We start from the raw sequence: 25,781 nt of genomic DNA on the forward strand, positions 1-25,781 counted from the left end.
GTATCTCAAAGTTATTAGGGTATATTTAGTCTAAGAAATAGCCACCTGCCAGAGATCATATTGCTCAACCTAGCATTCTATACACTTTGACCAGTAGCAGTGTTATGTTTTGCTGGAGGAGAAATATTGCTGTCATTAGATTTGCATGACCACTAAGGCAGCCATAAACATGGCTTTCCAGTGGGTTGTAAAACGCTAACACTCAGAAATGGGACATCTACCTCTGACCTTACAGAGAGTTAAAAACAAAACAGCACACCCTGTTTAAATTAGTTAATTCAGTTCCATGTTTATTGTTTACATTTCTATAACATTGAGTGCTTTCGTGTAAAATGTATTCTGGCACACGTTATTGTCTGCCAATGAAATATATAATCTCTGAACTGCCAAGAGATTACGCAGTTTCCAAAGTAAGCCTATCCTTCACCGTCAACATTTGATTGTTCCATGTCAACATTATCAAATACATTAATAAATAATACTGCTGAGTCTCACCAGATATTTCATAACATTAAGAATTGGTCCATATTGTTCTATCTTGTTTGTGCGTGTCTAACATACTTAATATCCATCTGCGGAGAGAGGATTCACATATCCTTTTTTTAATTTACAAACTAGCATGGAATGAAACTGCATTTTTTGGGCAGTAATTTACAGAATTACTTATTAGATTAAAAGTAAACAAAACTGTTAACTGCATCATAGACAGAAATTATTAATTCTAAAGAATAGCAGCCTATTATCTTATTAAAAGGAACAAGCAACCTCTGATATTGTAATACAAGACCAAATAATTAAGAGTGTGTAATGCTCTGGAATCTTCGTAAAAGACTATTTATCTCGGTGGTAAATAGTCTCTGGATTATCTGAAATTGAGCTCAGTGATAAGACAAATATATTCGTTTTGTATTACAGAGGTTGTAACCTTTATACAAAAGAAATGTTGATGAATCAGAAGAGTGTTACAAAATATTCAAACCAAACTATTATACAAAAACTACTGCCACTCTGGAACACTCTGGAATTTCATAAAACTCATGATGCCCAATAACGTGTTGCTCTAAAGTTAATGTGTAACTACAAATGATAGTCAATTTCCCTTTTTGGAACATCAGGCCCTCTGGTTAAGTGAAGTAGGCTAAGTCAAGTCTTGCACAGAAATGACTTCGGCAGTGCTTTATAAGCCTTAGATAAAAACACTTTTTCCTATGACTAGTGAAACTAAGTATTACATTATGGAAAGTACAGTATGTCCTTCTCATTTTCTCTCCAAGCACTGTCTCTGTCATTGTATTGTTTTTTTGTGAGGAGCGCGTCCATTTGAGTGCTTATTAAAATTATTCCTATTTCTGCAGGGAGTTATAAGAATTTTGAAAGATTAAAAAACATTTTATGTCATACAAGGGAAATTCTCCAACTCTAGTACTAAGATGTTCCATTTGCAAATGTGTACAACTCAAAAGGTGGGCGAAGGCAGCAATTGTGGGAAGCTACGCACCCACTTCAAGAGTGAAAGACACACTTCCCAGAAAGCGATCAGTTGGTGAATCATTGATGATGTCCTTGCCATGGAGCTTACATTGCACATGAAGATGGGTGTCAGGCTGAGGTGAAGGGAAACGTACTGCAACTATTGGCGACGTGTAGTTCACCTGCATAAAGGGTTCAATTAGGGGAAAAGCAGCTCTTTTCAGAAATACTGTATGACAGAGTGGTCAGTATCATACATGTTGTTCAACCACTACAGTTCAGTTGATGCTATTATGTTGAAACATTACACTCACGTGTCTTTGCTTCCCATAGTAGGGGTAATACATCAGATTGAAAATGTTCTTTGGAAAGAACTCAAGGTCCCCAAGGTTTCCTGTATCCCCTTTCTGTGAAAACAAACATACACAATGAGTGGTATACTGGATATCTTAACCTATATATACTCATCATATAAAATATAACTTGTCTCACTCCACTCCAGATTAACCCTTACCCTTAGAGCACAAGTCACGTTTACTGGGGTTCCCTTACCAGGCAAGTACCCAAGAATCTACAAAAAAAGGGAGGGAGGTGGGGGGGGGGGGGGTAAATTGATGTGTCAGTGGAATTTGCCATGTGACCTCCACTTCCTTATTTAGGACTAGTCATAAAATCTTGCAGTGAGGCTGCTGCTTTGCCAGCACATTACTACAAGACACCACAAGATGTCACTAAGCATAGAACTTAGAACCCTTGGTAAACTTAGGATGCAAACTTGATGGTAAGTGTCCTTAGAAGGAGAGGGCCCTCACCCGGTTCATCTTGAGAAAGATGCAGGGCTTTCCCTGAGAGTAGCCAAAATGACGATCTGAGATCCCTGAGCACTCCCCAAGCCATGACCTCTTGAACTGGCATGCTTTCCGCTCAGCACTCTCCTCTTTGTCATCTTGCATAAAATATTTGTCCTGCTGACATGGGATATTCTTTTCCTCCTGAACAGAGTCATCGTATGCTGTGACAGAGGAGAAAGAGAGAGAGAAAGAGAGAGAGATAGAGGAGAGAGAGAGAAAGAGAGAGATGGTGGGGGGCAGAGGGGTGGATTCCCATAAATAAACTCAACAACAGTTGATTACTGGGTCTGGTCTGACACAAAGAGGCCTGTGGTGGCTCCCTCTGGAAACGCTCAGCCCACAAAAAGCTCTCCATCTATGCCAGCTTTTCTATGGGCACCGAGGGCTTAGGAAGGGGGGTTTCAGGAGCGGATAATAGAGAGGCTTTAAGTCTGTACCCATTCAAAAAAAAAAACACCCAATTTTTACTATGGTTCTTAAAAATATCATATAATCAGAGGCGGACAGAGTACACAGCTTCATTACATGAGTAAAAGTACAGATACCCTTTGCTAAATTTTACTCAAGTACAAGTAAAAGTACAACAGTCAGATGTCTACTTAAGTAAAAGTACTGAAGTACTTGTTTTTAAAAGTACTTGAGTATCAAGAGTACAAGAGTAGCCTACATTTTCTAAATATTGCATTACTACTGCCACAGTGCTTACATTTATGTACAGAATCGTCCTACATGGAGTTATGAAAATTTTTTAATGTTAATACCTTGGAGAATGTAAAAGGAATTAAAAGTAAAATCGAGTAATTTTCATCTTTTTACCATGTTGCCAGTGATGGGCAGTATTGCTAATACAGTTATTCCAAATACAAAATACTATTTTGTAATTAAAACACTTGAAGCGAAAACTATCATTAACTTGTTCAGAAAATTAGGTTGACACATTCCCGGGATGGACCTGCTGCGTCTTCATCCATTGTTTCGTCCATGGTTTCGTCTCTTATCTAAATCTGACCATGGAGTTGACTTTGGCGGAAAGCTGAAAGTGATTGCTGATAGGCTGTCCTAATCAGTGACGCCTGCACAATCCAATCACGTTTGAGGGAAACAACAAATTGAGGGTTCCCGAGATTTCTCTTTTTTCCCTTTTTTTTTAGAAGAAGTAACGGGTACTCACGGTTATGGATAGAAATGTAGTGGAGTAAAGAGTACAATATTTGCCTCTCAAATGTAAAGTCATGAGTACTCCCCAAAAATGATACTTGAGTAAAGTACAGATCCCTCAGAATTGTACTCAAGTACTGTACTCAAGTAAATGTACTCCGTTACTGTCCGGCTCTGCATAATATGATACCTCAGATAATTCTAAAACCCTGATAAGTCAGAACTCACGTTTTAGGTGGGACTCCATCATCTTCACATACTTATTCCAGGAGGGGCGGTCAGATGCATTAAAGGCAATGTCAAATCCCTCTACATGTGGGAACATCATCATGCCTGCCAATGGAAATACAGTTTACCTATATGGCCTGCCTGAATCTCCTCTTGTCCAACACCGTCAGCAGTGATTAAGTACAAGGTTGAAGTTGTGGATGAAGTTCTTACCTGGTGGCATCACCCTGTCATTGTACGTTGGTTTGTAAGGGCTGATGGACCACATCAGGCAGCACATACAAGCAGCAAACATGGCAGCCAAGAAAGTATACAATGCCGAATAGAAAAAGACGATGAGGCCTTGGAGGAAGGAAAATATGGATGTTATTACACAGAGATTCCTGTATTTCCCTTGCCTAAGCATATCTTGCGAGAGCACAAACGATAGATCTATGTTCATTAGCACAGCAAACATTCTGTTCATTTCAAGGGTCTCAAGATACATGACAAACATAATTTCTAAATAACCATCTAGTTATCTGATTGCAGGTCAGTCATTTCTACTTCTCTGATCAAATATACAACACTCATGGCTCATCTACTCAGAAAATGGCCTCATTTTCTCTGATACCCCCTCGAACTGATCCTATATGAGCATTTGGCCAACCCAATCAGACACAAAAGACAGCGGCCATTCTTCTTTAATTTCAATTAACTGTCCATTAGTAACTGATCAAACAAAATGTGTCCCCAAAATTTAATGGCTTTCACTGTGCAGGCAATTTGACAGGGACTAGTTGCAGCCAGCCTTGTGTCCCCCAGCTACAAAGGGCTTTCTGTTCAAACCCAGTGGAATTCTCCCAGCTGTCCTTTCACTCAGGGGACAGAGTGAACCTCCGGTTGCCATCAGAGTGACAGTCTTTTGCAGCCATAGAAAGGCAGTGCAAGCTCCAAGGAGCTCGATCACCCCACTCTGGTATTGTGTCCCTCTCTACACTCTCCTTTCACAGGACACACATCACAGACCTCAACAGCCCCCCTCCCAAACAGAGGAGCGCGTTGGCTACATCTCTTACAGGATCTTTTACGAAACTCACTCTCTCTATCTCTCTCTCTCCCTCTTAACTCCATCTTAACCAGATAGAGAATAGAGATAGAGATAGAGAAAACCTACACAATGCGCAGAATAATCAACAGATTTTTTTTAAAAACAAAACAATAACCAAACAGATTTTGGGCAGATTGCCACGGGTGACTGGGAAAAACCTCTCCAGGAAATGGTGTTTGCCAAAAAATGTTTATCTAAGTTTTGGTCTGGGGTTTACAGAGAGCTCTGCAGAAAATCACTTGTGTGGCTCTACGTGTTGGCCTGCACTGTGGGGCCACAAACGTGTTCAAGTCAGTCCGGGGGTCACAAGGGCTTTGGGAAAGAGGCAGGGGAAAGCACGGTAGGGCCATGAAGAATGTGATTCCTGGCCAGCACATGGCCTGTCACAGCACTCTCCCACTGGGGCCTGTTCCCCAGGCAGCCTGTTTTTGTCACGATTGCTCTAAATGATCTGTGCACCTATGTAAACACTCAAGGCTGCGCGCACACACACACACACACACTCTCTCTCTCTCTCTCTGTCCCCCCTCCCTCTCTCTCCCTCTCTCCCTCTATCTATCTCTCCCTCTCTCTATCTATCCACCCCCTCTCTCTCACACAGTGACACACACATAGATCCTGGATAAGGAATATCAGATTATATCTCCTTCCCAGTGGCATCCCTCTCTGCACTGAACCGAAGCCATAGTCAGAAAATGAGACTGTCTATTCAGAGACAAGCTATTCATACAAACAATGTTTATCCCTATATGTCAAACAGATCAACTGATTCAAGCGGAATGTCCAATTGTCTGTGCTGAAGAGAGTTGGCACTGTTTGAGGACAGTGCAGACACTTCTTTTGATCTGTGCTCACTCCAGACCCCCTGCTACTCACTCCAGCTCTTTCCTGTGCGGCCCATGAACTCCCTGGTGTCGGGATTCCACAAGTATTGTTTCACGGCAGAGAACTGCTCGTGCAGCGACCTCTCGGGCCTTGGCTTGGGCTTCCAGCGTTCGAAGTTCAGGTCCTCCTGCGCCAGTGGCTGATGCTCCACCAGTCCCTCCTGCTCCACCTCCATGGCCTCTGCCAGTCTGTGGCCAATCCTGTGCCCCTCGGCAGGCTGCACACACACACACACACACACACACACACACACACACACACACAGAGGAAAAGAATCAGCATCTTCTTGAGACACATCCCAAAACCTAAAAGTTTCAGAACTTTTCTTTTTCTATCTCAAGTGGGTCGAATATCGTTGTTTTCTCATTCAAAATGCTACAGTAGTTATAACAATTAAGGATGGTTGATCATCAAATCAGTGTCCTTGCTGGTATGTGTTCCAGAAAACAGGCAACAGAAGAGGCCTGTTGACCCTGCTAACCCTCTTTGGGAGAGCTAACCTCTGTGCTCAGCGCAGCAGCTGCACAAGGACTGCAAGGTCACCCACAACCCAGATGTTGCACACTGACTCTCAGCACTCTGATGAACAGCCAGCGATCAGAGGTCGCATTAGACCACCAGGGACAACAGGATGTATAAGCTACACCTCAATTCCCATCATCTCGTGCCACGAATACTTGCTTACACACATGGACAAAATAAGAATTAGAAGGGGAAAACCAAACTAAATTCAGAGTCTTAGGTGAAATGTGTAGTTGAATGATAACTACATTGAAGATGTCATTATGAGGACATGACATGTTCGGGACATTGTATTGTATGCAGTACTTCAGTTTTCAGGCAATAAAAAGTGAAAAATCCCTGAAAAGAAAGAATCTTAATGTCTGGAATAAACAATTATCTTTTCATTGCCACTATTGTTGGTATAGAAAGTGTTTTTTTCTTTAAGAACTAAACATGACACCTTCGTGCTGCCATTCACGTCTTGATATAGTGGGTTTCATTACAGTAAATGCCACACGCTTGTTCCATTTTAGCAATAAAGAATGTATATTTAACTATATAAATACAGAGTATGTGATGTTTGCATTTTCACTAGGCAGTATACTTTAAACTAAAATATTTGTCAAATATTTACCAATATTTGTTCAAAAAGGACTAAGACTACACCTTTTATCTGGATATTGTTATGACATCCTATGAAAAGACAGGTGCTTTCACAAATGTGTGCAACATAATTATATTAATGGTAAGTCCATATTACTACTACTTACCACTTTTGGCACTAAGTTTTCAAGGAGCTCTTCCTCAGCCCCGCCCGTGGTTGAATTGGGCTCCATGATTCTTCACAGAAGAGAAAAGGTACTTGTTAAACCAATCACATAGACCGTCTTCAGCTCAGCGAATTAAAGCGACATCCAGTGCACTAACGACCATACCAAACTTCCAGAATAAAAGAAATAGAAGAAAATAAAACTATTCGAATGGACTGAGCTGCGCGCTTTTCGTTAAGCTATTTTTGGCAAAACAGCCTCAAATGATGAAAAAGTTAAATTAGATATACCGGAATTTATATTTCGTGGACGATAAATGCAGATGATATCTTCAAGCACACTTGACCCTGATACGAGTTATGCTTTGGTCAGACGAGAATCTTTGATTTAATCAGTTTTACCCATACAACAGGCACCGGGTACAGAGAGGACCACCTTCCCACTAAGCGATCATCGTAGTGAATGAATTTCTCAGGCAACAAGTGGGGGTGGGATTGAAAGTACTGAGGCTTTTTTTTTTTATCCCCGAGGAACCTTTTGGCAACGACGAGAACCAGTATGGTGTGGCATTCTGCACACGCATCACACAGTCCCATTGTCTGCAGTTTCAACCGATGCAAAGCCACTCAAGTTTGATAAGTTAACCTTCCAAGTGGTAGCCTATTAATATAAGGTGGTCTACACGTGATGTTGCATGTAGGCTAGTGATTATGCTTTTTATGCTGCATAACATAGAATGTAAATACGACATTGTCTTAATAAGTGTATAACTTGCGCTTTATTTGTTTTTATTTAGGTTCTATGCGCATTTCTATTTCCTTCTCATTCAATTCGTGTAAACTAGACAAGGGACTGCTGTAGACTCAATGGCATGATCCACTTGTCGCCCGTGGTGATTTTACACTCAAGTAGTTCTCATTTGCCGTCCAATATCTGTATCCTGGTCACGTTACGCACAGCTAGTCAGGGGACCCGCTGTTTTTTTTTAAAAAAAACCTGAAAAGACAAATGGCGTCATGGAAAATCTGTTCTCCTTTTTTCTTTTTATGATTACTTCTTTAGGACAACATTACACGACAGTCCTAATGAATATGATGAGTAAAGGCAGTGGGGTTTCACGCATAGAAGAGTAAAAGTCTATTTACACGAATATCATTGATTTCTGAAAGAACGTTGAGCAGAGGCTGCATAACTATTTTGAAACATAGCCTACGATGCATGAATGCTTCATTTTTGAAATTATTTATTGAAAAAATGCTGCAATTGTCTTAAGGCCCTGTCTTTTAAATGTACATTCAAGCAATATATAGGCTATTCATCCACACACAACTTTCTACAGGACTCGGGTTTGCTCAAATTGGAGACTCCATCACAAGTGTGCAAAGGGGAGGCTGATGCTGTTTCCTTCGACTCGGGGATTAGTAGAGGATCTTCAGTTGCTTTACATGTAAACTGTTTTCAAGTCGAAGGGTGGCGCCGGTTCATTTCTCTCAGTTGCGCTATGTGTGCTCTTCAGTGGTAGGCTGCCTAAAACCTATGCTGCTGCTGAAGCCTATGCGAAGTAGGATATTGTTAATAACAACATTTGAAAGAGACCAAATCTTAATGATGAAGGTAATTTAAATGTCGTGCGATACCGCAGTGGCATTTGTGATAGTAATGCAAAAGTATGTCTTGCCCTGACAGACGAGGTGTGTTCTTAGCGCATGCGTAAATTAGCCAAAATACGCCGCGGATGAGGTCCGGACTCCGGCCGAGCTTCAGAGCAGCGTTTATGTCAGTGCGTGGTGCTGATACAAACGAGACAGTCGTGGCAGCAGAGGGGTCGCGGGGTATTAGAGAATGTCACCGCAAACCAAGAACACACGATATTCAACGTATTGTTATACAATTTTATATGTACCAGTAGGATATAGGCCTTTCTCCAGACCTTGCTTAATAGACAGTTACTTGCGTGTAGAGTAAATATGCCAACGGACCTAAATCAGCAAGCTAATGGAATAACTCTCTCCGATGGAATGGGTATGTGTGCAAGGTCAATGCCTTGAAAATTAAAAATGGAAATGTCTATTGCGGATAGTGTAACAAGACATTTTCAATTTTTTCAGTGACCGCGTGGATGGGTTGCAGCCAAACGAAGCAGGCAATTCAATGCATCTTAGGGTAGCCTTATGTAGCCTTTTAGTTTACAGCGATTGAAGGGCGTCTGTGACAGTGGGGTTTCTGGGGTAATTTAAAAGGATTGGCATGTTTGTGCTCATAAAAGCTCAGGGAAGCTTTTTACGCCTTCGAAAAACCTACTGTGGTTACATCATCTGTTTTCTCAAGGTTTCTGTGTCGGTCAGTGCAGGTGCCGCAAACGCTACAGATGTGTTGACCAATTGTGACCAACATATGGTTACAGGTACGCTAAATGTCTAGCTATTGCGTGTTCTAATAAGACTGACGTTTCCAATTTACTTTTCTAGTAAATTGCAAAGTGGGCCTGACTGTTATGTGAGAGTAGGCTTTATGTGGTTACGAGGTACCCACCCATAGGGTCAATTCGGTCAATGGCTCATCGCTGAAACATGCCATGCATACAATATCAAGTTCTACATCACATAGGTGTCATCCGAGGACATGGAGAAACATAATTAGACCAATACCCCTATTTAATGTATTTACAGGGTCTGTGCAATAGGGAAACAGCCCTCAGTTAGGCGACGTCTTTCATGCTTGTTGTTACCCTTACAGGAACATTTCAAAGAAGAAAAAGAAAGTCCATAATCGTAACAGGGATGCTGCTTGTGGTGTCAGTGCTTATCTTCATCTTTGGGCTTGCAGCCACCACCAGGACTCAGAACATCAGAGTGGGAGGATACTATCCTGGAGTTATAGTGAGTATCAAAGTACCAGAATACATTAAATTGAGATTGTTAGATGCCATTATTATATATTAAATGATCATTGAGCAAATATGACAGAAAACCATCTCTGTACTTGACATTCACTGATAAATCCATAAGATAGGCCTACTATTTCTCCACAATATTGTAACTGGTTGTAGTTCAGACTAGTTTTCCTTGTTTATGTCTTAAGTTGGGGTGATTTCATATACAGCACCCAGCCATGTGATACATGTATTAGTCATTCTCAGTTGTCAGGTATAGAATCAAGCAAACAAAAACTAAATCAGACGTGTGAGATTCATTAGGACTTGATGTTGACAAAGGATTTCATTTGTTGTTAATTGTCACTTTCCGTATCTTAGACACATTCTCCTCTGCTATGTTTTCAGCTTGGTTTTGGTTCCTTTCTTGGAATCATTGGCTCCCATTTGATAGAAAACAAGAGGCAAATGGTAAGAGGTTTTGTATTACATGTTGTTATTTTTCTGATCTTGTACTGCCATATAATGTGTGTGTGGCCATTCACTTACAAAAACACACATTTTCACATAATCCAGCAATGGCCTAGAATTTACTGATATTGGTCCTTATTTGCAACTTTTTTGTCAGTCAGTAAGAGATTGGCTAACATTGGTTCAGCTAAAATATCACAGCATGTGCAGCGGCCTGTTGTGAAATATACCCAGAAATAGCCCAGTGAAAGAAGAGGAGGATGGATCTCTAGGTAGGAATGTGCCCAAGGAGTCACAGTGGAGAGGCAATAGGATCTGTTGCTGGCTGCCTGTGGCAGCATGAAGAATGGGTTGGGTCTGGTATGATGCTTTCTACATTCTTCATGCAGCAGGCATAGCATTGGGGCACAGTATGTACACATGTGGAATATGGAATGTGTATCTCCCTTTTGCATGACACTGTAGTCTTTTTTTTTTTTTTTTAAAGGACCACAGGTGCACGTTTCACAGAGCAATGTGTACAACATTAGTCAGAAAAGGGAGCCGGGTTCTTCTTCAAATCGGATTGATCTCAGAATGTCAGGTCTAAACCATCTATGGGCTGGCGTGTGAGATGTCTTGCGGAGGGTGCAGCGCTCACCTTCTCTCAGCTTGGCTGGACTGCTGGAGACAGGCTGGGGTGACGTGTAACTGAATCCTCCCCTAGACACTCCCTGATAGGGAAGGGGAGGAGACTGATTTAAGAGGAAGGAGTGTGGGCCCCTGAAAAAGATCTCGGCACCAAGCCAAGCCTACAGGCAGCACTATAGGGACCCTGGAAACAGACACCACTCTGCTTCCCATCCTATCTGACATCAAAACCTCTTTGGCAGCAGATTAAAACATTTGGTAGGTGAGGGTCTACCACACCCTTCCCACTGAAACTGTTAATCTAATCCCATATGAAGTTAAGCAATTCAACATGCATTGTGGCAGAAAATTATATTTTACAAACACTCCAGCATTACTATAAGACTAAAGTAAATTAGTTTCTAAAAGTGTAAATGTAATTCACTGGGATGTCTTGAAAGGCATTTATTGGAGCGGTCATTTGTGATGTCAGAGCAGGACAGTACTTCCCTCCTCACCCCAGTGTGATGCTGAGTCCCATTTATGTTCCCATTCATATGCACACCCACAAGATCAACTCTCACTCTGATGCTTGGGAGCAGATAACAATTCATTGTCATATGGGCCCTTGGGAGCAATTGCCAGCTGTATTTCCCTTGCATGGTCTTTCTTTGAAACAGTTCATACATCATAGTGTCCTTGACAGAGAGACAAAATACATAAACTGATCAGGAAGTCTGTGGGAACAAGATCCAACGTTAATCAAATCAGGATGTTTGTGAAATTATGAAATTCCATTCTTATGAGAAAAGAACAGATCAGTGGGCCAAATGCATATCACACCTTTAGTGATTGTCCACCAAAAAATAATGTTGTTAGATATGATTTGTGTAATAATGAGCAACAACCTGACCCCCCCCCCCCCCCCCCCTCTCTCTCTCTCTCTCTGTCCCAGCTGGTAGCGTCTATTGTGTTCATCAGTTTTGGTGTGGTGGCTGCCTTCTGTTGTGCCATCGTTGATGGGGTGTTTGCAACTAGACACATAGTAAGTATATGTAATTCCATCATTCCATATGATGGGATGCCCTATGATTCTTGCTGCATGTAGATTTGACTGATATTCCACAGGATCTTGGGCCCCTATATGCTGGCCGGTGCGAATTCTACTCAAGTACGACAGCATTTGATAGAGATGTGAGTGGACTATCCTTATTCCAAATTGAGTCTCAATAACCACCGGGTCAATTTTTACTAGACTAGTTTTTCATATCTTGTGTAAGGCTATGCTTGAGTAAGGAGTGCATGGAAAGCAGTCTCTGATTGTTTGATGTGTTCCTAGGTGCACTGCCAGACTGCCTCCCGGGTCTCCTGTAACTTGCGTGTGAAGAGCAACACCTGCTACTGCTGTGAGCTCTACAACTGTGGCAAGTGAGTGCTCTGCTGTCTGACTATACTATCAGAGTAAGATGAAAGGTCAAGCAATGCAATGATTTTTGCATCTGTTCATTTCTGATTTATATTTATGTTGACTGTAATTTTCTTTGTTGTTCTCTCTTAGTTTCTCAACAGTATTGGAAAGGACATTTGTGTTTACCTATGTTTCAGAGAGCATCCTCTTTTTGGACTTCAGAATAAAGATGTTTTGAAAAAAGTTAGGAAATCGCCCATGATATGGAAGTAGGTCTTCCTGTTTTCAGCCCCACTGTCACCACTTAATCACATTCAAAAACCATGGTTTGCTGTGGTTGAGCTAATAAATAAATCTGTGAGGAGCTGAGCTGTGTTTAGTGTGGAACACACAAAGGCAATGAGTGGGTGAACTCTCTTGCATGTCCTGTTTTTTCTGTATGTGACTCCATGAAGACCCGACCTCATTGCTGCGCTCCAGGCCATGCTGCGACACTAGTACCGTAACTAGCTTTTGACTGTAACATCTCATCCCTTTTTCAGTTGTTTGTTTGAAGGTCTCTTTGGCTTAATGCTAGGTTGGAAGCCCTTATCTTCCTATCAAATGGTTAGATTTGGTTTTGTTTGTTGTGGTCTTTTCTTTAAAAAGCTCATCTGCATTTTCAGGTATGCTCCATGTTCTTGGGGAAGGGTTTGGCATGTAAAGCTTTTCATGGTGGTATCTTTCAGTGGCTTTAACAACTGACTGCTGTGGACTTGCTTAGGGGTGCTGTGTGTCTCAACTGCTCTCACCACTCTGTCTCTCTGTCCCTTGTCTCTCCGATGGCCCCTGACACTTGTCCCGAGTAGCCATGTCGAGCTGAGAGGAGGTTATCATGAGTACACAGAGGTGCAGAGCTGCCAGGACGTGGTGTACCTCTACCACCTGCTCTGGTCTGCAACCATCCTTAACATCATCGCTCTCTTCCTTGGCATCATCACAGCTGCCGTCCTGGGAGGCTTCAAGGACATGGTGAGAGCCAAAGCCATCAGAGTCATTTTGTGGGTGGGGATGTAAAATTTAGGAGCAAAAAATATGGGATTTTTTTTTATGTCAAACTTTTTTTTTTTTTATCTTGGTCAGTTTCATTAAGGACATATTGGAAGTATTGCCATCCACACTTTCAGTTACGAAAGGTCCATAAAAGACCAATAGAGGATCAGTCAGTCTTATACAAGGCCAAATTCTGAGCGTTTAAATACAGATATGTCACTATCGTGGTTTACATAGCAGTTTTATTTATTGACTGTGAGGAAAGTGCAGAGCTGGATTTGCTATGATGGGGTGGTGTTGTGTACCGTAACTTGATGTGTGGTGCTGGTAGATGCCAACTGATGCCCCAGACACCTGTGAACCAGAGCCTCTGCCAGTGCCAGGACCTCCTGAAGCTTCCGCTCCATCCACCTCTTACAACTCTTACTACAACAGCACCCCCTGTCTGCCACCATACACCGCCTATGACCTTCAGGTGATCAGTCTTCATTTGAATCAATTGTTATTCCATCATTTGAATCAATTGTTATTCCATCGGCTGCAACATTTACTGGAGGGGATAGAGTTTGACCACAGTGGATAAAATGTCTCCTTGAGATACCATGTAAACATAACTGAGTATTTACAGGTTGGTGATGGGCTCTGTGGGTTTTTTAATTATGCATACCCTTTCAGCAAGAATAGCACATTGCTAAGGGCACTTAGGACTAAGTGGAGGTCTAGAAATCATGCCTATAGCCTCTCTCTCAGCGTAAAGTGAATGAATATGTGTGTGCTTTGTTTGATGTGACATCCGGCAGAAACGACAAGAGCACATTCATTAACAAATCATGAAGGTGTTTTTTATTTTCCTAGGCTGCCAGTACATACCCGGACTCATCTGGTTTGTCGGATGACTCTCAGTCTGGTGCCAGTCACATGTGGCCCAACATGATCCCTCCCCGCTACTCCCCACCGCACTACCCTCCAGATGAGAAACCTCCACCGTACAGCCCTTGAAATATCAGGGCCAAAAGAAAAAGGAAGGAATCACTGTCACTGCCCTGGACCATGCTACTGCATCATGGGGAAGAGTGGATATGAGGCGGGCCTCAAATACCCAGTAAGTCGTCAGTGCAGTGAACTCCTGATATTTTCACCAGAAGATATGGATATTTGGTGGAGAAAAAATGTACAAGTCACAGTTGTGACATAATACAACAATACACGTGTACCATTCTTCACCAGTTGGGAGTCACGGGTTCCTAATGTCTTTCAGTGTGTAGATGTGTGAGACTGCAGTTGATTATCCTCATATCAAAAAGAAGAGCATAAGTGAAGTGATGGAGGAAAGGATGCAAACCCGTTTACTTGCGCAATAACTGCCCTTTGGGTCAGCAGGCCTGTACCAGGTTCCCTCCAACCACCTCATAAGGCAGGACACCAGGACTGTTCTTGTGGACATACCTGTGGACATACAGTGCAGACTCTGGCCTCTACAGCGCTTTCTGAGGAGTCCTCTTGCTGACTCGAGGGCCTTCCCTTTGATTTTGTCAGGTCTTGCCTATCTCACTCACTAATATGAATGTTTTCCCCCTTTTGCTTTGAAATTCACTTTTCCCAGCTGGTTGTGTTGCCTTTCTCCTATGTGGCATGAGGAAGTGGATCATCTTCCCTTTTATTTGCACTGTATTGTCTTCTATAGACTAAACTATGCTACAAGACTTGATTTTTTATTTACTTTTGTGCAGCTAGACCACAAAGAATCTGAAAGTATTGCAGTGCATAAGCTATACACTATTATACATAGGCTTGACATTAGTGCAAATTATATGAGGTGCACACACAACTATGTAACATGTTTTCATGGCATACAATGGGATGTAAATATTATATGCATTCAAACATCAACATGTAGTCACACCTCTACATGTCAAATAGGGATTATGGCCCTGTGATATTCCCATTCAGGTACTGGAGGCGAGAACACATGCACTGCCCATTATTAGAGGTGCTCATCTATCTTAAAAACACATCTCACATCGTGTCATCTTCTTTGAACTGTAATATATCTGATGGCTTCCTCTAACCATCTGCAGGACAAGAAAACTTTTCCAGAAATGCCATTATCATTGTCCACCATCAGTTGTGCATTTTGCTATGGGTTACTATGGTTATTGCCACAGTCAAGCCATATCATGTTCCCATGAACTTGTAAATGTTGCCATCTTTCCCTTTTAAGCATGTCAAACCAAATTTATAACTCCAGTACAAACAGCACATTGTGCATTGTGCCTTTTTTTTTCTGGTCATGTAATTTATGTAAGAGATACAGTACACACACAATGTGATGTCAACTGCCTTTTGTTTCCTCTTATTTTGTTGTGGTGATGATTATGCACTTGATCTATCAAAATGATTTTTCAACTTGAAGCAATTGATTTGCCTGTCATTAAAATGTTTTTGTATATCATCTCAATAGCTATATCAACATTCAAAACATTTAAATAATTTTGTAGTGTGTTTACCACAAACAGATTGCAATCGTCATCTTCTGACTGATTGATACTGATGTACTTATAAACTGATGTTCATTAAAAAAAATCCCAGAACATTCAGCTTCATGCATAATGTAACACACTAGTAGTTCTCATACTGCCTGAGAAGTTGCGACCAACAGCACAATTTAACCTGTGGAAACACAGCTGAGCATCTTCCTTATTGCATATTATTAGTAAAACATGCAAGATGCACACAACTCCACAAGTGGAGAGAATTAGAGCCAGGAAATCAACATAAACCCATCATACTGTGTAGAGATGAATTTTATTCTGTATAGCACTAAGACCTAATAAATACATTTCAAAAGAAATATGTGTTAACTGGAGAAGGTCTTCAGTACAATTATGTACACAATACACAGTTGTTAATTTTGCGTCATATAAAAGCTAAAAGGGCTTTCATTTAGTAATTTCATACTGAACCAATATCACTGAGCAGTATTATGAAAATGGCAGTTTACGGTCCAACACATAAAAACTACATACCAACGACATCTGGAAAAGAAAAAGAGAAAGCAAGTTATGACTCTTGATGCATGAGCCTTCATTATGCGAACTCATGAAAACATTTAAAAAGACAGAAAATTCCTGTTTCACTAATTCAAGGCATAACCTCTCTCGAATAGAACTGTAAAGAAAGCAGCTTTTGGCCTCCAACAAGCTAATTTGATGTACTGTTACAGTGGGACATATGACCAGCATATAGCATAATTTTGGTCTACAATGAAAGGGGACAGACTTCATAACTGGAATAAATGCCCAAAAATACATTTACATTATACCCATTATCCCTTTCCTCATACATCTCATCCAAATGATTTTAAATACAAGAGTATCTAACCCACCCTACACCTCAGAGCTGGAAGCCGTTTCTCACTTTGACACTCTGCTGCACCATTCCTGCTCTTCTACACAAACATGTTTTCTTCCTCTTTAGAGAACTTAGTGCAACATCACATCAGTCTTTCTACAAAATCTTTACAAAATCTTAGCATTAACAACAATGTTCCATTTATTAACACTCAATCAGTGTTGGACATTTTCAAATTAAAATATATTAGCCTAATTTTCACTAAGTGAAAGTGAACAATGGTCATGGCAATGGTCAACTGCAGCATGTCCAAATTGTTTAATTCCTGTGTTGTCTCAATCTAAACACTTATACACAATACACCAATAAGGTTAAAGCAAATGCTTGGTTGGGTGGATGAGAAATGAACCATGATTCATTAGTAAATCGGGATATTCATGAATATCAATGTAACCCCCCCCCCCCCCCCACCATACAATAGTATGAAACTGTCAACAGTACTCAGGATGAGAGGCAATTTAGCAAATTAACTAATAACATTTGGTAACATTTGTGTCATGAAGTTAATTGTATCAGACAGTTCACATCAACGACTATAAAATAAGGACACAGCAATATGACAGTCACTGTGCATATGTCTGATGTCGATGTCAAATTGTCTACTGCTGAACAGTCAAATCTGCTAAATCTGGACCCAAAAACATGATTCCTAAATAAAGTCTAAGGGGAAGGCACCAGTCCCAGATCAGTCCCTGAGCTCTTCAGCTCAGTATGTCTCTGGTATGACAAACTCAAACTCTGAGCCCTCAGCGTTCACACTAGCACCAGGGCGAGGGTGCACCAAGGGTCGGGCATGTGCCCCAGGTCTTGTGTGAGCATCTGGCTCCACAAAGATGTCATCCCAGCTCAAAATCTTACTCTGGCCTGAGGGCTGAAGCGCCTGGTTGGTAAAGTGTGCTCGCCCAGGATTGATGTGCTGAACGATGCCTTCCTCATTAATGACCGGAATGCCCCCTGCGCTCTCAGACACATAAGAGTAAGGCTTGAATTGGAGGGTCTTACAGGGCAGGAGACGGTACAAGTTGTTTTCATTGTCATCTTTTTCTTTTCTCCCAGATGGGTCCTGGTTGTGGACCTGTTTACAGTGGGAGGAGAGCAGTTGGTAATTCATGAATGTCTCATTGCACAGCAGACACTGATACCTCCGCTCACCAGTGTGGCTGATTTCATGCTTTGTTCTGTACTCAGCCAGGGCAAAGACTTTGTCGCAATAATGACATGGATACTTCTTCTCCCAGGAATGGGTATTAAAATGTCGTCTGAGACTCGTCAGACATACATATGGGCGCTTGCAGACGATGCACACATAGAAGGTCTTGCCATCCATGATAAGCTCATAATGATCTTCAGACTCCATCTTTGCTTTCTTTTTGCTAGGGCCACGGGGTGAGAGACTAGAAGCATCCCCTGTGCCAGTGGACTTCTTGCCAACACCGGTTCTTGAGTCCCCTTCACCAGGATCCTCTTTGACTGGGACAATGTCATAGGTGTTCTCTCCAATATTGGCGTACACTTTGCATCCTGTGGACAGTGAGTCAATCTCCGAGGCTTTATCTAACGTTATTGTCTTTTTAGCCGTGACAACAGTTTGGGACGCGCTCCCACCGGGACTGTTCTTGCCACCAGCTGGTCCCCGTACATCAGACAGCTTAATTTTGCCCTGTCTGTCCGGAGACTGTTCTAGTATGGTGGTCACCTTCTTCTTCTGAACTCCTAATACTTCATTACTATCAATAGGCAGGGGAGGGCTGTGAAGCTCAGATGCGAGGCTATTTGTGCGAACTGGTGTGGTGGGCTGGCTGTGAGTGGAGGACCCTGCTGGAGAGCTGGGAACGCTGGTCATGCTGTCTGGGGACATCATGGGCCCAGAGAGGGAGACAGGGTCCCGCTGGGAGGGAAGAGGAGAATTTTGGTGAGACTCTTTCCCTCCATCTGCTTTCCCAGTCATGGGATCTTTCTCCTTTCTCTCAAATTCTTTTGAGGCATCACTATTAACTTCCTTAGATTGCTCATTCCCTCCCTTTTCAGAGAGTCCTTCCTCAGCATCCACATCTATAATTTCTGAGGTTTTCCTATTGGAACCTGCCTTTGAAGGCTCTGATTTTGAAACAAAGAGAACATCATCATTATCTGCATCTGCCTCTTTGGACATATTGAATTCTTCTGCAGAAAGTGAAAATGACTCAGTAATAATGGGCATGTTCTCTGTGCCAGATTCATTTTTCTCTGAGTTGGATCCACTGACTTCTGCATCTTTTGACAACCCAGGTAAGCCCTTTACTTGAGCGAGCGGCACACCTAAATTTGCAATAAACTTCACGCCCAAAATTTGGCCAGCTGAAATCAAATCCTCGAGTTTGTCAGAGCGGACTCTGCTGATTTTGGATGTGTAAATATAGTTTAAAATCTCCTCAAATATTTCTGCCTTGATAAAATTTAACTCAATGACCTGTCCCGCTACAGAGAAGAGCTGTCGAAAGTAAGTGCTGGATGCTGACAACATTATCTTGTGTGCTTTAAATTTACGATCTTGGACAATGATGGTGACATCACAGAACAATCCATTATTCCTCTGTTCATTGATAGACTTCAGCACTGATGCAGGAAACTGGGTATCAGTTGCTGAAATCAGCTTTAGGCTCGACATCCCTGCAAAAAGCAAACCAGAACACAAACATCAGTTTTTTTGTTGTTTTGTTTTTTTTTAATCAAAAGCAAGGGTCAGCAATTACTTTATGGATTAATTAGTGAGCTTCTATCTGAACAATAATCAGGCACTCTTCATAGCTCCCATTTGCGGTCATAGTACATGGAAATAAGACAGTTGCTTAATCTACTAATTGCAGACATTAGACAACTTCATGCAACTTCAAAAGGCATAACGTTACAACGTATGAGACAGAAGGATATGACTGTCTTGTAACAACGCTAGCCTTTAATTATTCTTAGCTAACGTTATGCTAACACCGTGTGTAGCTGTTTAACCTGATACAAAAAGCGGCACGGTAGTTAATTCATACAGTGGAGTTGGAATACTTGTATATCATACCCTGATAGAATAACGTTACCTGCCATTTCTTTACTAAGGGAAAAGTTAGCTAGGTCACTATCGATAGTTAACGTAGAAAGATCCGTTTATGATCAGTGTTCACCGTGCGGGCCTCGACTTCAAACCAAAACTTCGCTGATGCTTGCTGCTAGCTATAGCTAATTAGCAATAGGAAAAGAACTGAAAACAACTTATATGGTATCTTTCACACCTGTATTTAGGTTAGTTTGAATAATGTATGATACAAGGTCAGACATTTAGCTCGCTCCCAATCACCAAATGGCTGTATCTTAATCAAAGCATGTAGGCAGACGTTCCCTCTCACCAATGTTTGCTAGTCAACGTTATCCTGTCTGCAGGTCTGCGGCCTAGCTACTAGCTAGCTCGTGGATTTTATTACGGTAAAATGATACACGGATGGAAATAAATAACAAATGATTGTTAAGATGTAATGCATCTTTTACCTGCAACGCCAAGCCCGCTTACTTTACAGTCACCCAATCGTAAAAAAGACCTCGGGTGATATTGCTTTGGACAACAAAACGTTTCCTTTCTTGTTCAGACAGTCGGAGCAACCTGCCACGCAATGCATGACCAACAGGAGTCGCATACCGATTTGTTTAGACAAAGCGTGCTACGCAAGTTAATTATGCCAATAATATTGTCACTCACAATGTTTTCATGACCAAATAGAACAGACCAGTGCCCCTACCTAAGCGCGTCTGGTCGCGGTTGCTCAAAGCATTTTAATGTTAGAATGAGGACAATTTCGAGCAAGTGACAGGACACCTTTTGCGTCTGAAGTATCGTACGGAACATGTTCCCTTTCCTCAGAGTCAGAGATAATCTTTTGTCATTAAGAAAGATAAGTGCACATAAACACCTTATTAACTGAACTTTACTTTCGTTCAGTCCACGAGGATGTCCACTTTTGTAAAATGTGGAACCTCCTTTCTCCGTCTCAGGTTTGTTTACAACAGTTCAAATAATTTCCTGTTCTTCAGAGTGACTAAAATAGGTAACAACCGTACTTCCGGCGAGCCACCGACATTGGAAAGTTATTTATCAAAGTAAAAGTCACGAACAAGTAAGTTTGGTTTGACCTTCATGACGCTGTGTAAAATAAAATCTAAATCGTGCTATATATATATATATATGTAATACTAGTCACTACACTTCAGTTGTCACTCATCAAGTAATGCAATCTTCAAATTTTGAGTTTTATAAAAGTTTCATATTTGCTGACCGAAGTGGAATGTCCTGTTAGTAGATTATTGATGCCTGATTCCCATGCTTTCCCAATCAGTCATGGCGAATGTTTTTCTGGAGGCTAGCGTAACAAGATGAAGTACAAACCTGTGATCGGTCTGTGCATTTAATGGATATCTTTAGAGAGGTATGAAAGACATTTCAGCAACTAATACTGGATATCTTTAAGACGATAGGTATAGATCTAGCTAGCGTTAGTCCAACGCAATTTTAGATGCTAGCTAACGTTAACGTTACGTTATCGTGTAATTGTTAGCCTAGCGACTCTCATATCGTGACGCATTATTCCTGTTTTCAACTTTTCCCCGAAGAGATTATCTGTGTTTGAATTTTTAGAATTGAACGAAGATGCCTGAGAATTATCGCCCAGAACATGACTCTAAAAACTCTGACCCCGTTAGTCCCAAACGAAGGCGTCACAGTCGATCAAGTAGTGGAAGTTCTCGTGAGGCAAGTCCTGGGGTGAAAAACTGGAAATATGAAAACTACTTTGTCAAAGAAGAGCGTAAAAGCAGGAGTAGGCCAAGATTTCGGACGGCTAGCTCACGTAGCCGTTCCAGATCGAGAGAGCGATCTAACTGGTCTGATCAGCGAGATACTCGGCATGGGCCTGGCTCGAGGTCTGAGTATTACGATCACAGGGATGATGCACAGCGCCAACGACAAGAGGCATTCAATGCAAGGTGATGTATAAACAAATTGTGCACGCTGTTCCTCGTTGCATTATTTTCTTGCGCTCCAGCGTCATTTGGCACAGGTCATGCTTTACTTCAGCTCTTATCCTAACAGGCGTTTGCAAGAGCGTGAGCGAATTGGTGAGCTGGGTTCACCAGAAGTTTGGGGATATTCACCAAGAGTGAGAGAGCCAGAGTAAGTGTCATCCGTGCTGATGTAACGTTAAAATTACAAAAATAATGATTGTCCGAGGTTAACACCTACTTATGTCTGTTCTTGCTATAGTTCTGATGAGCACACCCCAGTTGAAGAGGATGTGAAAAACAGTAACTCAGACTCAAGTTCTGAAGGTATGAAAAGAACATGAAATATTCAATATCGTGCATTATGCTCTCCACATTGGCAAGTCTGGTAACGGTCTAGCTGTCTTTCCCCAGTAAAGGGAAATACAATTCATGTCCTTTGTGTGTCAGACAGTGAAGCACACCTGTTGTGCTTCTCATGGGTAGGTAGGTAACTTATATTTATATATTAGCGCAGTTTTGTATGCACAAAGTGCAACCCAAAGCGCTCCACACAAAAGATATTGACACATACTGACCTTGGGGACATGATCATGAGCTCTAAGAAAAACCTGAGCTCTGGTATCATGAGATGGTATCATGAGCTCTAAGAAAAACCTGAACATCTTCAAAAACAAATCTCAGTTTCTGCCAATACACTAAAAGTGTGTCACGATCGGATGATCCAGCAGGTCAGTGAACCAAAACATATGTGACCTGTAAATTTGGAGGGTGCTAAATGTGTCATGACACATGATCTCATCATTGGAGGTGCTTTTACTTGCAGTTGCATTCAAACAAAACGGCAACAACAAAACAATGTAAATAATTACTTTTATTTTTATTTTGTCATAGAGGAGAAGAAGAAAAAGAAGAAGAAGAAGTCAAAGAAGTCAAAGAAGAAGAAAAGCCGAAAACACTCTGAGGACAGTGAATCAGAGAGTGATTCAGAAGGTACTGAAGGATGCTAGTAAAAACCACCTCCTTAATTCCAAATGGAGACACCGAGTTGATCCAGAATAGATCCAATGTAGCTAGAGCAGGTAAAACTTGAGGCTGGCTTGCAAAAGAGTAGTTCTTTATTCTGGATGTTACAGCAGAGTTATGGTAGCTCTGTTCCACACACATCACAGCACAATGTTGCAAAGTGAAGCCAAGACCATTAACCCAGATCTAGACTATTGGTTAGATATAATGACAGAATATACAGGGGCAGGTAGTGATATGGCCTTACTAGGAAGATTTAATTAAGATGTTTTTTGTGGGGGTAGCAATTAGTTAGGTACACCTTTTGCCGTTCTGTCTGCTTACAATAAACAAGGATATATTTAAAAGCAATATTTTACAATATGTAGGCATGTCTGTGGACATTTACCGATGAATTCATCCCTTGAATTTATTCAGAGCATTTTTTTAATACGTTTTTAATAAGTTTTTTTCTGTTTTGCAGAAGAAGAAGCGAAAAAGAAGAAAAAGAAGAAGAAAAGCAAAAAGTATATAGATACCTTGAGTTATACAAGATGTTGTGTTTTTGATGGTATTTTCCTGCATGGTATTGGCAAACAGGGTAATTGAAGATTTCATATAAAACTATGCAATTGATTCTTCCTCCAGGAAGAAGTCCAAGAAGAAGAAGGCCAAGAAAAGTCGCAAAGAATCAAGCAGCTCGAGCAGTGACCAGTCCGATGAGGAGGAGGACGTTAATGAAGATCTCTGGGTGGAGAAGACTGAAAACATTGTGGGCCCCGAGACTCCACTCACCCACCTGTCCCAGGATGACAAACCCCTAGAGTGAGTAGTTTGGCATGTGCACAGCACCACACATCTGATGAGACTGATTAGGTGATGTTAATATCCTTTCTGGGTCTATTCTCACGTGTTTGAACATGATTCTTATGAACTATGGTTGAAAGTTGAGGATTAAAGTTTCCTTTAACATCATTGACGTGTTGTTCCTCCTCTCCGTATTAGCTTTGGACATGCCCTCCTGCCAGGTGAAGGTGCAGCCATGGCAGAATATGTGAAGGCAGGAAAGCGTATCCCAAGAAGAGGTGAAATCGGACTGACCAGCGATGAAATTGCTTCTTATGAAAAATCTGGTTATGTGATGAGCGGTAGCAGGTACAGCCATCTTTGTTTATTTGTGGTTGTGGGTGTGATGGTGGACTGCAAGTTATTTATAATCATGCTTGGGATTTTTACATTTTTGTCTTGCTGATGTTGACTATGAAATGACATCCCGTTTAATTCCTCAGACATCGTCGTATGGAGGCTGTGCGTCTGAGAAAGGAAAATCAGATCTACAGTGCTGATGAGAAGAGAGCCCTGGCATCTTTCAACCAGGAGGAGAGAAGGAAGAGAGAGAGCAAGATTCTGTCCAGCTTTAGAGAAATGGTGTATAGAAAGACAAAGGGCAAAGAGCAGAAATAAATGCAGTTGTTTTGTGATTTCTTTTGTATTTTAATTGCATATGTGCAGGACAGTAAATTGTAGTATAGGGTACCTGCATTATTAAATGTGTACATTTTGTTAATAGCTTTCAAAGGCAGTCTTTAAAGATGTACTGAAATAAATGTTCATTGACTCTTTATTGATCCGTATTCATTAGGCCAACTGTAATACACACTTGTACCTGCAGAGTGTAGACAAATACAGTATCTGTTTTTTTTTTTAATGGGAAAGAGTATTAGAGAGGGTTTTGTCTCTGAAGAAAAAAGTATTTTGGATTTAATAAACATTTTGGTGAAAAAAACATCTTTTGCCTCATCACTCAATGTCAATTTAGCATCATAATTAATTAATTAATTAAAGTTAACCATCCTCACAAATCCCCTGGTCTTAGGGGATGAGTAGCATATTATAACTAGGCGTTGATTTATTTTATGATGACATGGTAATATACAGATAACTTAAAAAAGCCTCCTCTTGCTCCCACTCAGGTGGAGAACTATCGCCTGGTTTCACTCCTACATTTCCTCTCTAAGGCTATAGAAAGGGCAGCAACCAAACAAATCACAGAATTTCTATCACGGAATCACTTCCACATTTTGATCTGTGCAGTGCCCTGTCAGTTAAAGGGCACCATTTGGAGAGAGATGCTACAGGAACGCCTTCCCTTCTCATGTACTCCAATAATTTAAAAACTAAATTTAAAAAATAAAACATTTCCCCTCTCTGTCTCCCTCCCTCTCTCTCACACACACACACACACCCATAGGCTTGCATAATGTGGTCAGCATAGTGCATGGCTTTGGGTTTGGGTTTGTCCGGTGCGTCGCCTTGGGTCATCTCGTGAGTCAGTAACGGAATCCACTTGCCAGAATGCTGGGGCCCATCTGGTTTTCAATAAACCAAAAAGGGTGTGTTATTCCACTGTTCATTGAGCTCCACTGGCTTCCGCTATAGGCTGCATCTAATTCAAGTCACTAATGCTTGCATACGGAGTGATTTCTGGGTCTGCACCCCAAGGACGTGCACAGGAATTTTTAGGGGCAGTTGCTCTGACCTGAAAAAAGAAAGAAAAAAAAAAAAACCTCACAGGCTATATGAAGGACTGAGAATAACAGGGTCTTTATTAAAATATATATACACTTCTATATATATAGAAGTAAAACACTGAAATACAGCACTCAATCACCTTAACTAATAACACAGAAAAACATGTGAGTCATGAAAATCCCTACATCAATATCCCTATCAATATCCTATCAAGTCACTGATAGGTTTCTCCAAATGTGGGCTCATCATCTGACCAATTACATATTATTGTTATTGCCATTATCATTATTATTTTAATGCCCACTAGTGGTATTTATGTTCTGCTCAGGCAAGCTCTTTGAAATGATAGCCTATGTTTTTTTAGATTACAATTATTTAGCATGCAGCTCTTTAACCCTGTACTTTCTAGCATGGTCCTCTCATCTCATATTTGGTGATCATCACTTAGGCCTACCTGCCCTATGTGCCT

At 41.2% G+C, this 25,781-nt stretch overlaps 4 protein-coding genes across 10 annotated transcripts; 2 read left to right on the top strand and 2 right to left on the bottom strand.

Annotated features, from left to right (window-relative positions):
• Positions 1-263: 263 nt before the first annotated feature.
• On the bottom strand, positions 264-7,440 carry atp1b4 (ATPase Na+/K+ transporting subunit beta 4). Of its 2 annotated transcripts, none has more exons than XM_042074946.1 (9): positions 7,358-7,440; positions 6,957-7,026; positions 5,674-5,899; positions 3,921-4,049; positions 3,708-3,812; positions 2,283-2,482; positions 1,985-2,041; positions 1,785-1,877; positions 264-1,652 (listed from the first exon to the last, which is right to left on the bottom strand). In XM_042074946.1, exons 2-9 carry the CDS (start codon positions 7,020-7,022, stop codon positions 1,491-1,493), a joined length of 1,038 nt encoding a protein of 345 aa, XP_041930880.1. In that variant the 5' UTR covers positions 7,023-7,026; positions 7,358-7,440; the 3' UTR covers positions 264-1,490. The 2 variants fall into 2 exon arrangements, with proteins under 2 accessions (XP_041930880.1, XP_041930879.1); XM_042074945.1 differs by having other exon boundaries at positions 7,247-7,421.
• Positions 7,441-8,700: 1,260 nt separating this feature from the next.
• Positions 8,701-15,943, top strand: tmem255a (transmembrane protein 255A). 3 transcript variants are annotated; one of them, XM_042074929.1, is made up of 10 exons: positions 8,701-8,978; positions 9,693-9,835; positions 10,237-10,299; positions 11,864-11,953; positions 12,037-12,102; positions 12,248-12,336; positions 12,514-12,585; positions 13,165-13,327; positions 13,680-13,823; positions 14,204-15,943. In XM_042074929.1, the coding sequence occupies exons 1-10, from the start codon at positions 8,924-8,926 to the stop codon at positions 14,345-14,347; spliced, it is 1,029 nt and encodes a 342-aa protein (XP_041930863.1). In that variant the 5' UTR covers positions 8,701-8,923; the 3' UTR covers positions 14,348-15,943. The 3 variants fall into 3 exon arrangements, with proteins under 3 accessions (XP_041930863.1, XP_041930861.1, XP_041930862.1); XM_042074927.1 differs by lacking the exon at positions 8,701-8,978 and adding an exon at positions 9,101-9,360; XM_042074928.1 differs by lacking the exons at positions 8,701-8,978; positions 12,514-12,585 and adding an exon at positions 9,101-9,360.
• A 191-nt stretch (positions 15,944-16,134) lies between these two features.
• On the bottom strand, positions 16,135-20,809 carry zbtb33 (zinc finger and BTB domain containing 33). 3 transcript variants are annotated; one of them, XM_042074905.1, is made up of 2 exons: positions 20,692-20,809; positions 16,135-19,408 (listed from the first exon to the last, which is right to left on the bottom strand). In XM_042074905.1, exon 2 carries the CDS (start codon positions 19,404-19,406, stop codon positions 17,466-17,468), a length of 1,941 nt encoding a protein of 646 aa, XP_041930839.1. In that variant the 5' UTR covers positions 19,407-19,408; positions 20,692-20,809; the 3' UTR covers positions 16,135-17,465. The 3 variants fall into 3 exon arrangements, with proteins under 3 accessions (XP_041930839.1, XP_041930841.1, XP_041930838.1); XM_042074907.1 differs by lacking the exon at positions 20,692-20,809 and adding an exon at positions 20,521-20,684; XM_042074904.1 differs by lacking the exon at positions 20,692-20,809 and adding an exon at positions 20,273-20,494.
• Positions 20,810-21,078: 269 nt separating this feature from the next.
• Positions 21,079-24,566, top strand: LOC121694670 (NFKB activating protein). 2 transcript variants are annotated; one of them, XM_042074931.1, is made up of 9 exons: positions 21,079-21,204; positions 21,414-21,760; positions 21,867-21,947; positions 22,038-22,102; positions 22,670-22,768; positions 23,265-23,307; positions 23,429-23,605; positions 23,786-23,935; positions 24,070-24,566. In XM_042074931.1, the coding sequence occupies exons 2-9, from the start codon at positions 21,426-21,428 to the stop codon at positions 24,242-24,244; spliced, it is 1,125 nt and encodes a 374-aa protein (XP_041930865.1). In that variant the 5' UTR covers positions 21,079-21,204; positions 21,414-21,425; the 3' UTR covers positions 24,245-24,566. The 2 variants fall into 2 exon arrangements, with proteins under 2 accessions (XP_041930865.1, XP_041930864.1); XM_042074930.1 differs by having other exon boundaries at positions 21,079-21,760; positions 24,070-24,565.
• Positions 24,567-25,781: the final 1,215 nt, after the last annotated feature.

The sequence above is a fragment of the Alosa sapidissima genome, chromosome 20, assembly GCF_018492685.1.
Source record: "Alosa sapidissima isolate fAloSap1 chromosome 20, fAloSap1.pri, whole genome shotgun sequence".
NCBI classification, from domain to species: domain Eukaryota; kingdom Metazoa; phylum Chordata; class Actinopteri; order Clupeiformes; family Clupeidae; genus Alosa; species Alosa sapidissima.

What these genes read in the sequence shown, in the direction of transcription:
- atp1b4 (XM_042074946.1), bottom strand. Translation starts at nt 7,022, where the DNA reads ATGGAGCCCAATTCAACCACGGGCGGGGCTGAGGAAGAGCTCCTTGAA. An exon ending in GATGGAGTCCCACCTAAAAC is followed by an intron (nt 2,483 to 3,707) that starts GTGAGTTCTGAC and finishes CCTCTGTCACAG; the next exon opens with CATACGATGACTCTGTTCAG. An exon ending in ACGTGACTTGTGCTCTAAGG is followed by an intron (nt 1,878 to 1,984) that starts GTAAGGGTTAAT and finishes TTGTTTTCACAG; the next exon opens with AAAGGGGATACAGGAAACCT.
- tmem255a (XM_042074927.1), top strand. Translation starts at nt 9,204, where the DNA reads ATGTTTGTGCTCATAAAAGCTCAGGGAAGCTTTTTACGCCTTCGAAAA. An exon ending in CGACAGCATTTGATAGAGAT is followed by an intron (nt 12,103 to 12,247) that starts GTGAGTGGACTA and finishes ATGTGTTCCTAG; the next exon opens with GTGCACTGCCAGACTGCCTC. An exon ending in GAGCTCTACAACTGTGGCAA is followed by an intron (nt 12,337 to 12,513) that starts GTGAGTGCTCTG and finishes CCTATGTTTCAG; the next exon opens with AGAGCATCCTCTTTTTGGAC.
- zbtb33 (XM_042074905.1), bottom strand. Translation starts at nt 19,406, where the DNA reads ATGTCGAGCCTAAAGCTGATTTCAGCAACTGATACCCAGTTTCCTGCA.
- LOC121694670 (XM_042074931.1), top strand. Translation starts at nt 21,426, where the DNA reads ATGCCTGAGAATTATCGCCCAGAACATGACTCTAAAAACTCTGACCCC. An exon ending in CAGGATGACAAACCCCTAGA is followed by an intron (nt 23,606 to 23,785) that starts GTGAGTAGTTTG and finishes TCTCCGTATTAG; the next exon opens with CTTTGGACATGCCCTCCTGC. An exon ending in TATGTGATGAGCGGTAGCAG is followed by an intron (nt 23,936 to 24,069) that starts GTACAGCCATCT and finishes TTAATTCCTCAG; the next exon opens with ACATCGTCGTATGGAGGCTG.